The sequence below is a fragment of the Diabrotica undecimpunctata genome, chromosome 3 (genome assembly GCF_040954645.1).
Source record: "Diabrotica undecimpunctata isolate CICGRU chromosome 3, icDiaUnde3, whole genome shotgun sequence".
NCBI lineage: Eukaryota > Metazoa > Arthropoda > Insecta > Coleoptera > Chrysomelidae > Diabrotica > Diabrotica undecimpunctata.
This window is the reverse complement of record NC_092805.1, coordinates 8,854,362-8,868,147: the sequence shown is the minus strand read 5'-3', so window position 1 is coordinate 8,868,147 and position 13,786 is coordinate 8,854,362. Positions and strand designations below refer to the sequence as shown.

Below are 13,786 nucleotides of genomic sequence, written 5' to 3'. Positions count from 1 at the left end.
TCACTTATCAAAATGTCACGTCAAAATGTCACATTTTGACATTTTGACATTTTCTAAGGATCGTCAGTCCAACGAGTAGGGGGTCTTCTTCTACTTCTTTTGTCTAACCTCGACTTCAACTCAAGCAATCTCTTAGTCCATCTTTCATCACGGATTAGGGCGACGTGTCTGGCCATTGCAGTATGGCAATTCTGGAAATTGCATCGGTAACTCCTGTTCTTCGTTACAAGTCTACGTTTGTAACTCGGTCACGAAGCGATATACTCAGCATTGACCCTTTCATTTTCCTCTAAGCTATTTGCAGCGTTTTGGAAGTTGTAGCAGAGAATATACAAGATCTACAGACACTTTTAGATAATGTAGTAAATGGTAGTGAGGAAAGTGGACTAACGCTTAATGCTAATAAAACAAAATTTATGACAATTTCCAAAACACAACAACAAGACATGTTAAACGTAAGAGGGGTTCCAATAGAAAAAGTAAAAAAATACAGATATCTTGGTACAATTATTAATGAAAATAACGAGTATACAGAAGAAATAAAAATAAGAATTGGACAAGCTAGAGCAACATTTAATAAGATGAGAAAATTATTATGCAGTAGAGACCTTAGTTTGCAACTCAAAATAAGAATATTACATTCATATGTGTTTTCGGTGCTGCTGTATGGGGTGGAGGCCTGGACCTTAAAGAAAGAGGTAAGCGATCGACTTGAAGCATTCGAGATGTGGACCTACCAAAGAATATTAAAAATAAGTTGGGTAGACTTATGGCGCGGGTTGTGATCTTATACTATCCCTAACATCAAGGGTTGTCAACTCCGCCATCTTCGCCGTACTGAAAGTATTCCTTCGTCGCCTTGGATGCCGTTCTGGACTTCATCCATGACCTTATACAATATATCCTTTCCTGTTATTTGGTACATAACCAAAATTTTTAAGTTTAAAGTGTTTTGTTAGATTTTGTTTTATTAGAAGGTTAAAATCAATGTAAGGTTTGATAAATTTGGATATTTTTATTTGTAATAATCGTTTAAGTGAAATAAAAATAAATATATACTGTTTCTCTTTAAACCAGGAGTTTCAAATTACTTCCTTTAAAAAGATATTCACCCTTAAAATAATATTTCCCTCCCTTTTGGAAAGAAAAACCTTTCTAAGTACCAAGAGGATTCTTTTAAATGGCGTCATATTTTAAATAGTTTAAGAATCTTCTTGTGTATTGTTGCCCAGAACATCTTTATAAGTATTTCTTTGATTTCTTTTTCGTAGTTAGTTTCTCCCAGTCCCTTAAATAAAGGAATTCTTATCAACGACCTAGCTCTCCAACCAAAATACGAGTAGCCGTTCGAAAACGTTTCAGTTTATTTGTTTACCCTATCTCCAAGCCCAATAATTGTTGAATATTCCCTTTCACCCCCCCCCCCCATAAGCAAATTAGAAATTGTTACAAAGTATGTGCCCCAGACATACGAACTGTAGTACTGATGATGGCGACTAGTCTTTTTGTATTGATTACTATATTTTTACAACAATTTAGTTGGGAAACCCTTCTCAAAATGTAAATAAACAAGTTATTTTGTTTTATGTAACTTGACGCTATGCGGCTGTTTTTTTAATATCTCACATTTATTTTTGCGGTTTTACTTTAACATTTTTAATCACTGATAAATAAACGTTAATTGTTTTTCTATCCAGTTGATTTTTAAATAAAAGATTATTTTTCGATACGCCAGTTTATATTTTTAAAAATATATTTTACATTTTCCATATACAAACTCTAAACTACATGTTTTCATTTTTAAAATAAACATGTTTTATAAATTATTGTTTATTTTTTACTTTTAAAAGTTTTTGGAAACATGTAATTCAACTTTTATGTAAACTGTGTACAAATACACACGGACACATTTGTAAACGAATACAACGTACAGTCGTCAAACTCATATTAGCCCAGTCGTCAGAGATTAAATCTCTAAAAGTAGGACGAATAAGGGAAAATAGTTTAAAACCCATTGGTCAAGAGTGCAGCTTTCGTATAGAATTTTTGAATTTTGCCGCAAATGAAGTCAGTTTCTATAAAGTTGTTAAATAAATAAGTGGGCGCGATTTTTGACATTTTTTACGATTCTTATTAGATCAATATCATTTATCACTTCCATGGATCGGTAGCTGTAGAATTTCCATTGTTAGATCCCAATCTTCGAAAATAGGTATATCACGAAAAAACCTTTAGTCTGCAAGACAAAATAAAAAACGAACAGGTCAGGAGAAGAACGAAGGTAACGATGTCATCGAAAGATTAACCAGACTAAAATGAAGATGGACATGACGCATAGCTAGAATGACGGATGGGCGATGGAAAAGAGGTTATTGGAATGGAGACAAAGAGAAGATAAAAGAAGCGTCGCCGTCGGTCGATCACCTACACGATGAGCTGATGATTTAATAAGAAAAAATAAAAACTGGATAAGAGGCCTACGTTCAGCAGTGGACTTTTGAGGATTGATGATAATGAGAAGACAAAAAGTTGAAAACCCACAAGTATATTACAAGTTAAAGAGAACGGCATAGAGCACATTTCTGTACCCTAGGATCAAAAATGGTCAACTCCATTTTTACAACAATGGAGATAAACACGTATACGTGACAAACACAAAATAGATTGGCATTTCGTGATACATTATTATTTTCTTACTAATATATGAATGTAATTTTTAAAGAACAACATCGATTTTATCGTTTGAATACTTTAATGCACAGAAAATGCTACTAATAAACTAATAAATTGGATTTGACCAGTTTTAAAAGTTTGGTACTGGATGTCAGAGGATTTGACCTCTTTTGAAAATTACAATAATGGATTTGTCTAAATCTGGTCCTAATGGATTTGGCCCGGTATTGGACACTACTATTCTAAAGACCCGTTTTCAAGGTTTTTACCCACCATAAAAGAACATTTTCTTAATTTTTCGATTTGACCAATTTTAACTCCAGGGTACAGATTTAGAAGAATGGTAAATGAAAATTAAAGTTATTATTCCAGACATCAACAAGGAAAACAAACGAATTCCAATTAAAAAACCTGGAGTTGGAAGAAGCAATGTCAAATGCTCTATATATGTAGTGGTACAAAAGTTAGTAGATACAAGGGAAAGATTTAAAGACATAAGTGAATAACTTGAAGATATTATACAAGAAAAAAATTGGCAGAAGAGCAAACAGAACTTAAAACCCAGTAGTTTAAAATAGGTAACGATGGCTAAATCGTCGGATCAAACAAAAGCTACAAAAACACCAGATGCAGACATGGAAAAATTACATCAAACCACTAAACCAAAATAAAATAGGCTTATACAAATTACAAAAACTGTGGCGAATGTTCAGAAATAATACCTTCCTTACACAAGAATCAAAGAGGCTGATTCGGTTTACTCCTACGAATAAAAAGCAGAGCCCATGAAGCTTAATCTGAGGGAATACCTCTTAATAAAGCAGGTATATAGCAATGTGCTGGCAGTCGATGGATAAACAGGATATTAGAATGGAGACCACACAAGGGAAAACGACACGTCGAATGACCACCAACACGTTGGTCCAACGATTTAAAGAAAATGAATACAATTTAGATGAAAGCACCGTGAGATAGATGGGGTTGGGAATAAGAGATAGACGCCTATGTTTAGCTGGGGACGTCTGAGGCTGCATGATGAGACAACTTACCCTTTCTGTTCACTCATACATTTCTTAAGGCATTTTTTGCAAATGCTTCAACAATAAAATAGTTTAACCATTGCTATGACGTTTTAGGTATGTCCGACACCTTGACGAAATATTTTCTTCGCTCTTCGCAATGTTAATTTCCATTATCACATCTTTGTTGTGCATGAACATGTACGTGCTGTCACAACCGTAAGTATATTTTACTATAAGTTTTTGTTTCTAATTTGTCACATAAATTCCGTCGTACAATAAGTACCATTTGGATCTCCATCATAAATTAAGTTGATCGGACAATCTTATATTCATAGTCGCTTTGGTTTAAAGTGGTAGAATCTTTGCAGAGAAACTCATTGCAGAGAAGTTAACCATAGTCGTGGTACATATATTGTAGAACGTTTGAAAAGCGTCGTCGTTTTATTCCTGCCGACCGGATGCCTGTGCCAAAGCATGCCAGAAGCGTTTTCGTAGGAAAGCAGTTCGTTAGTAGAGTGTAGAGTGTTGTTTGCTGTAATTTAATTATTTTAAATCGTGATATGGCGTGGAATTGGCAATACCACACAAGCTAATTAGACTCATTAAAGCCACAATGGATGAAACTCGGGCATGTGTACGAACACAAAACCACCGGACAAACTTTTTCAAAATTTCGTAGGGACTAAAGCAGGGAGATGGGCTGGCCCCAACTTTTTTTAACCTGGCACTGGAGTATGCGGTTAGCAAATGCAAACTGGACGAGGAAACCTACTGACCAATCGTACGGTTCAACTGGCCGCTTATGCCGATGATATTAATATTATGAGTAGAACATCAGGAGCACAGGAAACATACGCAGAGTTAAAAATGCAAACAAAAAGGCTAGGCTTGGAAATTAACACCGAAAAAACAAAAAAAAATGATACAGACGAGAAGAAATATAGTCCCACAAAACATTATACATGAAGATGACATTAAAACGGTTGGAAAGTTTACATATCTGGGAGTAGAAATATATGTCGACGGGTCAGAAGATGGAGAAATACGGAAGAGAATAATGCAGGCAAATAGAGCTTATTTTGCCCTCTCCCATATATTTCGGTCTAAAAATGTCCACCGAAATATAAAGATGAGAATCTATAAAACCTTAATTCGACCAACAGCATGCTATGGCAATGAGGCATGGTACTGAAAGAAACATCCAAAAGCAAACTTGACACGTTCGAAAGGAAAGTATTGAGGAGAATACAAGGATCTATGAGTGAAAACGGAATGTTCAGAAGTCAATAAAACAACGAGCTTTATCAACTTTATAGGGAAGCACCACTCTCAGACTTCATTAGAATACAAAGATTCTAATGGGTCGGATATGTGATAATATTGGGAGAGTATGGTTACCAAAGAGAGCACTGAATGCTAGAATGTAGGGAAAGAGACCGGTTGGAAAGCCAGGAAAGCGCTGGGAAGACACAGTAATCAGCGACGCACAAGCCCTTTTAGGAGTCCGTGTATGGAGAAGATTAGCCAGAGACAAGCAAGGGCGAAAGCAACAAATAGAGGAGGCCAAGGTTCAATTTAGGCTGTAGTGTCGTAGAAAAAGAAGAAGATATGTCGTCGTGGGACCACGTGGTTGAAAATTTTGCTTACGATAGTAACACTGATTTTGTAGACAGTGCCAGTGCCAGTGTCGTTGTAAATGTAATTCCTGAAAAAAAGTACCCGAAAAGAAGATTCGAATGCATTTAAATGCTGAGAGACAGCAAGTATGGTTCAATCTGTACAAAAATAGAGTGGATCCATTCAACAGGAACATACTTAAGTCATCAATTCAAGATCCTGAACAATTTGCTGTTTTGGTCGCCAACCAGTTACAACGAAAGTAGTGACATATAGAAATTAAGAATATTTTCTTATATAAAGCAGACATTTGGGAAAAATCAGATAGAAACTAACAAAAACTGAATGAAAATAATGCAACAGCTGGCAATTAATCAAGGCCAATGGACGAGAACTGAATAAAAGGCCATATCAAATTTATGTGATATCCTTTGGTTTTGTATGATTTTACGCTAGTGTTGAATTAAGTTTTTAACCTTAAAAACATATCCTTTTTTAGTCATAACACAATTGTCGATTTAATCAGATGTGGAACTATGGTGATGGCTTTCACTTCAGAATTTTTATTGTTATACGGAGTACCAGCTCAAAAATTAATTGATGAGGTAAGTTGACAAATATTACCCAACATATTAAAATTGTAGTTTTATTAGAAAAGTCGTTTGTAAATGTAATTGTAGCCTATAAGGAAGATCAAACGGAAGAAATGTAGAGAAGTCGGTATACAGTAAGGTTTCTTTTTATGCGGATTATTTTTATGCGATTTTATAGTTGTGCGGTTAGTATTTCATTTAAAAATTTCTATTATTAACTATTATAATTAAATATTAACTATTCCATCCAGATATCAGTAAAGTGTGCCTTTGTAATTCGGAGATTCCCTTGTAACATGATGTCCCTATTACATCATTGCGAGTTTCGCATTCAAAGGTATAACCTCTTATTGTTTTAAAACAATTATTCTTTTAGCGGTGCTTAGATACCTATGAACCAAAGGGTATCTTGTCAATCAGTTACCAGCTGATGTCCGTTTGAAGAGGTTTACTCTAAGGACGCTGGTACTCACGTGAGGCATGGTTATGTGTTGCCTGAAGTTAAATCTAATATAATATTAAACATCACTCACTTTTAAATAACAACATGTACATTTTTTGGTAACTTTATTTTTTTGTACCCTTATATTTTGGTGGCTCAGGCATGTTAACCTGCTTTTTAACCTGATGATGGAATTATTATTCCGAAAACGTTTGTGTTTTTTGATGTAGCCCTTTTAAGGATTTTTTAAATATACCTACATACAAAGATTTAAACCTCTTTTTTTAGGTCTATACTAGTCAATTTGAATATGACAGCGCGCGCAAAGAGACATCTATGTTTCAGTTTCAGTAATGTTTATTTTGTGCAATACTGTCTTACCACTTTAGTGAATACAAATGTAAAGATTAAATTTTTACTAATTCAAAAAGCAATGTGTTTTTAAAATACTTACCAGGTGTACATGATTCAAGTCAAGTATTTAATAGATACCTTGCATGGTAGCGTAAGACTCCCAATTTGGGGGTTGCTGACCCTGAGACCATGTCTCTGTATGGGCTGTAGAAGACACCGGGCTACAATTAGATCTACTAAGTATGTTATCTTCCTAAAATGACATTGAAAACTAAATTTAATTTACTTTTTAGGCACAAGAGGTCGCCAATTCTGCTTTTTATCATTGTGAATGGTATTTGCCAAATATCATATCGATTAGAAAGCCATTGAGTTTTATGATATTTAGGAGCCAGAAGATGGTATGTTTATCTGCGATGGGATTTTTAGACATCAATAGACAAACAATTGTAGCGGTAAGTGCGTTTTATTTCTCCTCTGTCTTTTATCCTTCAAAACGATGTGGTGATGTTGTGGCACCAAAACCACCAATATCTTCTTAAATTTTCTTCGTCTGGCTGTTTCCAAAATACCTCAATATATTTTGGTTCCAATATCTAAAAGAAATTCATATAAAAGCTTAAAAAAAATTGGTCCATATTTCTATTCGGTCTTGTAACTATTTATATTTATTAATGTCGTGTCGATAAACAGGAAAACAGGGGAACCTGTTTATTTTAGTAATATTGTTGTTAAAAGTAAACTAATTATTTATGAACTTCGTCTGCAGGTGGATGTTTTTCAAAGCTGTCTTGTTCTAAAACGTGTTTAAAATAGCTTAATTCTTCAATACTCTTCCAGTTTAAATCATATTGTTTTTCTAAAGTTTTTAACATCAACTGCTTTTTCTTGTTTTACTTGTGAAGTAAATCTTTGCCTTTTAAAGCACGTGGTCTAAGAGATTCATTTATTAAGAGCGATTTCAACATCCTATCTCCTGATGTATTGCTACAAAGTATGTAATAATGTTACTCGATTTTTACTCGCTTTATGTGCACTTGCAGTGTTTTCATCCTTTGCGATGTAAGTACGGTTAGCGATTTTTTCCAATACAGTCCCATCATCAGCGTTAAATACTTGATCGGCACAATTGTTCCCATCTTTAATTATTTTCGCTAGCTCCAGTGGAAATATTTTTGCTGCTGCTTTATCTGCTGTAGCACTCTCTCCTGTGATCTTGATATTATGAAATGCATTTCTCTTTATAAACCTGATTAGCTATTATTTGCTAGCTGAAAATTTTTTACTGCCTTGGGAAGTTGAAGTTGGTAACTCCCACTGTTTCATTAACTCATAAAACTGAAGAGCTTTTTCCTGGAATAAATAACCACTTACAGGAATTCTTCTTTGAATTAGTTCCTCAATCCAAATTGGGTTGTTTCTTTCTGATCTTTCTAATAATATATCCCTTGATGAAAATTTGGCGCTTAGTTTTGTACCAGAAATTATAGATTTTCTTATAGCAAATATATTCTTCTAAATTGCTCTTTCAGTTGATTCACCTAAATTAAAATGTTTTTTAATTGCCGTAGATCCTTCTCCTTTTCCTAAGCGATCTAAAATTGCAGTTTTCGTTTCCAACTAAATTGATTGTCTTTGATGTTTTTTTTTCTCCATTGGCCAAATAAACTCTTAAAAAAAGAAATAAAAAAATTAGACTTTCGATATTGAGATGGTAAAACCTCTTCTAATGAAAAATAAAACTTTACGACACTCACGTGAAATCTTTCAATCCAAAAACCGTGCTGCTTATTATACTGCAACTTGGAATCAGAAAAACAACTCATTATAAAACGAAGCACCGCTAAAGGAAAAATTATTTTAATATGGAAGGGGCCGAGGAGAACTCCTGGTGGTAGGCTTCCTCTTGTTGTTGCGGCATTGTCCACTGAAACACCGGAATTGCACATCACAAAACAAACGATTCGTTTCAGAATTGTTTGGACTTTCATGGAGGTTCGCTGTGGCTTAGGTGAGTTCGTATACTGGATTTTGTTTGGGCGTAGTTACGGATTGAGTTTGTTGTTATAGACTAGCTGGTGGAGCTTTTCTTGTAGGACACCTGGGAGCATAGGCGGGGTAATTTCTTCGGCAGTTTAGACAGGTAGGAGCATTTGCTTTGGGTCATACGAAGGGTTTGGGTTGTTGTCTGAAGTTGGGACATATTGTTAATTTGAAGGCATTCGTTGTTGAGATGTCCGCTTTAGCAACATGTCAAGAAATTAATTACTATTTAAATGGGAATAAGCCACAATGAAAGGTTAAAATACGTTTATTGACGTTTCAATTTCCACTTCGGAAATCGTTCTCAAAATACAAACATTAGTAAATTAAACAAATTTTGTTTTTTGTTACTTAGTGAAAAATTCTTCTAATAATTTAATTTTATCTGACTCATCTATATTGACAATTCAGACATACCTTATACATTTTAAAGTAGACGACTTTAAAATGATATTGCCAATATTGTTGAGTTGCGTTCCTGGGACGACTTTACTTATAAGATAGTTCATTCGATTACATGAAATCAACTTTACCTTGAGAATATCCGTCAGAAAAGATCATAACATGTAATTCGTCTTTAAAAAGACAAATACATGCCATGATGATAGTAAAATTCTCCTGTTAGTGATTCCATAGTAAATTATGAGGGAAAAACCAGGAAAAAAACCTCATAATACTATCCCGACATGGTAAGTATTTGATCGTGCATTTAGTTTACCTTCAATAAACACCAAATTCCGACTTTATATGTTTGTTATTTAAAGAACATAAATGATGTATTCTCTATATGTTACTGACTTACCAATACTGGTATTTTCCTTTTAATAACTTCCTCTTTCAATATGGGTAACCAGATCCTACTACATTCTGCCGAGGAATTCGCGACACAATTGGTCTCATTTAGCATAATTAGAGCCGCTTCTTTGATTTTTCTCTTTTTACCATCCGTTTCTTTTAGGACTATATTTGAATCATTCCATTGAACCCTATGTTCATTATCCCATGCGTGTTTACAGATTTGAGATCTATCAAATTCTCTATTTTTAATATAGGATTGATGTTCACTTATTCTAACATTTAATGGTCTTGATGTTTCACCTAAATATAATACTAACAGGAGAATTTTACTATCATCATGGCATGTATTTGTCTTTTTAAAGACGAATTACATGTTATGATCTTTTCTGACGGATATTCTCAAGTTAAAGTTGATTTCATATAATCGAATGAACTATCTTATAAGTAAAGTCGTCCCAGGAACGCAACTCGACAATATTGGCAATATCATTTTAAAGTCGTCTACTTTAAAATGTATAAGGTATGTCTGAATTGTCAATATAGATGAGTCAGATAAAATTAAATTATTAGAAGAATTTTTCACTAAGTAACAAAAAACAAAATTTGTTTAATTTACTAATGTTTGTATTTGAGAACGATTTCCGAAGTGGAAATTGAAACGTCAATAAACGTATTTTAACCTTTAATTGTGGCTTATTCCCATTTAAATAGTAATTAATTTAAAATGCCACAAGAAAATAGCTTCAGAACAATATTATGTCAAGAAATATTGCAAACGCAAAGGAATTACACTGTTAGACTTACGGATCCTATAATGCATTTTTTTCTTGTTAATCTGAATATCTCTTAAGAGTGCTTAGGCGTAAGTGGGTTTTGACTCTGTGAAGATTCGTACGAAGTTAGTTCGGGGCAATTATGAGGACGATATTTTTGTATGAAAAGTTAATGTCTGGCAAGCTATCCTCGATATCTTTTTGATATAAGTGTTGGTTCACGCCGGTCATTAATAGATGAACGTTTGTTTGGAGCTTATTGTATATGGGTCTGGATTGTGGGTGACTTTACATAAAAGTCTAGGGCCTATGGAGTTGAACGGTATTGAGGTTAGCTGTTTTGTCTGATAGATAGTTGGTGCTTTTGTTGAGTGGGTTATATAAGGTTTGGAGATGCGATGTGGTAGGATTTGAGGGTGGTGGTAAAAGGTATAAGTGCTGACTTGGAATTTTTCGATGTTTGGTCATCTGACTTCACTTAAAAACAAAATATTTATTTTCAACCTTCGCATTGCTTAGTTTATACTGTGCATTTTTGTTGGCTTTCCACAATAAGTTTCTATTATGTTTGTTTATGTCATCGCGAGAACTCTTAGCACTCCCTGGCTCATTTAAGGTCTCCTACAAACAAAAATTACTTCTGCCATAATTGTTTTTCTTGAGAAATTTAGTATGAAGTTTTCACTTGTTTCTCGTACCACGTACAAATGCCTTTCGATTGTCGTCTTGTCAAAGAAAGGGGCCACACCGCCATTGTGTCCTCGAACGCTCTGCAGAGCCTACCGTCGCAGAAGAATCCTTTGCTAAGTCCAATTTGGCTATGTACTTTTCATGTTTTGGTTGGGTTAGCGTTAAACTAGCTATTTTTTTGAATAACAAATACAACACTAATATGTAGTTGAAGTAAGACTCTAGGAGAGCCCGTGAAGGACTGACTTGCCTGACCTGAAAATCGGATACTTCTATACACCCGTATTGTAGCGATTTTAGGGATGTCCAGGTCAATTGGCCAATGGGAATAATTTGAAGTTAGGCAATGCGGATTAAAGTGCGCACTAGTCTACAGACTAAAGCAGTCAATGACACTATGGATTCTATTTTGACGTTTGCTCTCTGATTCACGACCATAAAAGTTTTTACTTCTCGTTTGGCGTCAGTATTGTGCAGAGAGCTAACGCTGCCCAATTTTCTAGCAATATCTGGTTATCTGCAGGGTGATCGAGTTACAAGAGTGTGGCACATGGACTATAAATGAGAGATGACTGCCTATACTGAGGCAGTCAACCTCATTTGATAATATATATGTTTGAAACCACTTCCAGTGTATGACTCTTGGTGCGGTCGTGTCAAACAACAGGTACTACATCTACAATGCAGCCAGAGCATGCCCACTAATTCTTAGTTACGGTTTATCAAAGGTTTTAAATTATAAAACACTTTGTAAAATTGTTAGCTAGTTCCTGTACTAACTGTAATTGTTTCATTTGCAGATGATCAAAACGGCTTATTCCTTCTTTACATTCCTGCAAACTGTTGAGACTACAACACCACTTGAGAGTTAAATTGAAATTACGTTCTTTTGAAATTTGGATCACATAAAATAAGCTACACTATCTAAACTTTACAATGAAATATTTAATTGCACGCTAAAGTATGTATACGGTTACATAAAATAAATTTTAATATAGTTTACATATATAGTTTTATTTGTAGTTTTAGCTTTATATATCAGAATAAAAATAAGTAATATTTCATAAAAATAATCTCAATAAAAACAGTTTCTCAATAAAACTAACAAAGGACAATTTATTGTTTTGTTGAAAAGAAATTAGAAAAAAATACAGATTCGAAGTTAGTAATAATTTGGGGGACAAGAAATATTGAATTAAAAAAATAATTTTTAACAAAAATGGATGGTGAATCAACACAGCAAGGGAATAAAAGAAACATGAATGACTGAGGCGAGAAAAACAAAGTGTTCACAAGAAGTCAAGAGAGATCTTGTAAAAAAGTACACCGTTATGGACTTAAATTCAGACAGGTATCGACAAGTTTTTTGAGTTTTATGGAACTCGATAACCAAATGTCTATGTTTCTTACAGTGGGTTCGGTGAACTTGTTAAATTATTAAAAATATTAGAAAAATAATGCACCATTTTGAGAAAAGTCGTCTACCAGTTAAAAGTAAAGCATTTGATAGGTATATATTATGTGTGTATATATATACACGTATATTCTCACAATTTTTACATACCCACCGGACATACTGTCATCAAGCATTGCGAACCGTAGAACTCAATACGTCTTTGATCATTTGTTTTCTCAGTACTTAATAAATAGTACATGATACAGATTATGTAGGATATATAGAATAAGCTGGTTATTTATCTAGGGCTGTAAAAAAATGAAATGTATATGGTTGTAAATATAAGAACAGATCGAATGGCATAACTCATAAATTATTATCAGCACAAAAGAGAAGAATCGATGTTTCTGCATTCTAAGCTAGAGATGTTATTGACTAAGTTCTTCCCTATTAGCAGGAATTGTCATCCTTTATAAATAGACAAGCATGGAACAAACCTCTGCGAACATTTTCAAACGTCGAATCGCACACCGTTTAAGGGACGTAATAAATTAAGAAATTCTCAAGTTAATTTTTAAAAAAGATATTAACTCAATCGTTTTGTTTGTTATTTAAATTAAAATTAATTTAATTAAAATAATTAATTTGTAAATTAATTATTTTTCCACCGACGTGTGGGCAATCGTATGCAAGTGGTTCTCAGATTTGATAAAAATATGAATATAGCCAATTTTAACATAGGAAATTAATAGAAGATAAACAATGAATTAAGTCATTTAATAAGGTCATATGTTTATACTAGGAATAATAAAAATAAAATATAAATAAGCACTAAATACGGACAAATTCCAAACAAATAGTTTATGTACATATATTTTAAAACAATATCTGTAAAAACTGAATGTATATAATCCAATCAAGACACTTTTTATGAGCCCGCCGTCTTTATTACTACAGATACCTATGTCAAAATCATCGATATTGCACTTGAAAGGTAGTAATGCAACACACAACTCAAATAATTCCAGTTTGGGGTTAGTGGCGGATATAAGACAAAAATGAACTTCCAGAAACTCTTCTTACGCTCGCTTGAAACATAAAACGTGATGCAAGTAGCAAACAGTCGCAGTTTTGTTCTTAAAAATAAATAAATGAGGGCAGCAAAAGAGAGAAGAAAAAATCTATACCAGAAGAATATTGTATATATTTCTTTTTATCCGATATTTATTCTAATAATGTAAAACAAAACAATATGCTTGATTGGGATAAAAAACACATTGGGGGAGCTACACCCAGTGGGGAGAACGCTAAAGCTTTCAGCGGGCGGTCCTTAATAATTCTGTATTAAGGTGCATAAGGATTACTTGTCCTTACGTTATTTTGGG

At 33.8% G+C, this 13,786-nt stretch overlaps 1 protein-coding gene across 1 annotated transcript in view; it reads left to right on the top strand.

Moving 5' to 3' along the window:
* Positions 1-11,954, top strand: part of LOC140436419 (odorant receptor 13a-like) — a 78,944-nt gene extending 66,990 nt beyond the window's left edge. The window contains exons 3-6 of the mRNA XM_072525234.1: positions 3,810-3,911; positions 5,812-5,917; positions 6,995-7,156; positions 11,806-11,954. Of these exons, the coding sequence (XP_072381335.1) occupies positions 3,810-3,911; positions 5,812-5,917; positions 6,995-7,156; positions 11,806-11,877 (442 nt within the window). The 3' untranslated portion in view covers positions 11,878-11,954. The remainder of the gene's footprint in view (positions 1-3,809; positions 3,912-5,811; positions 5,918-6,994; positions 7,157-11,805) is intronic.
* Positions 11,955-13,786: the final 1,832 nt, after the last annotated feature.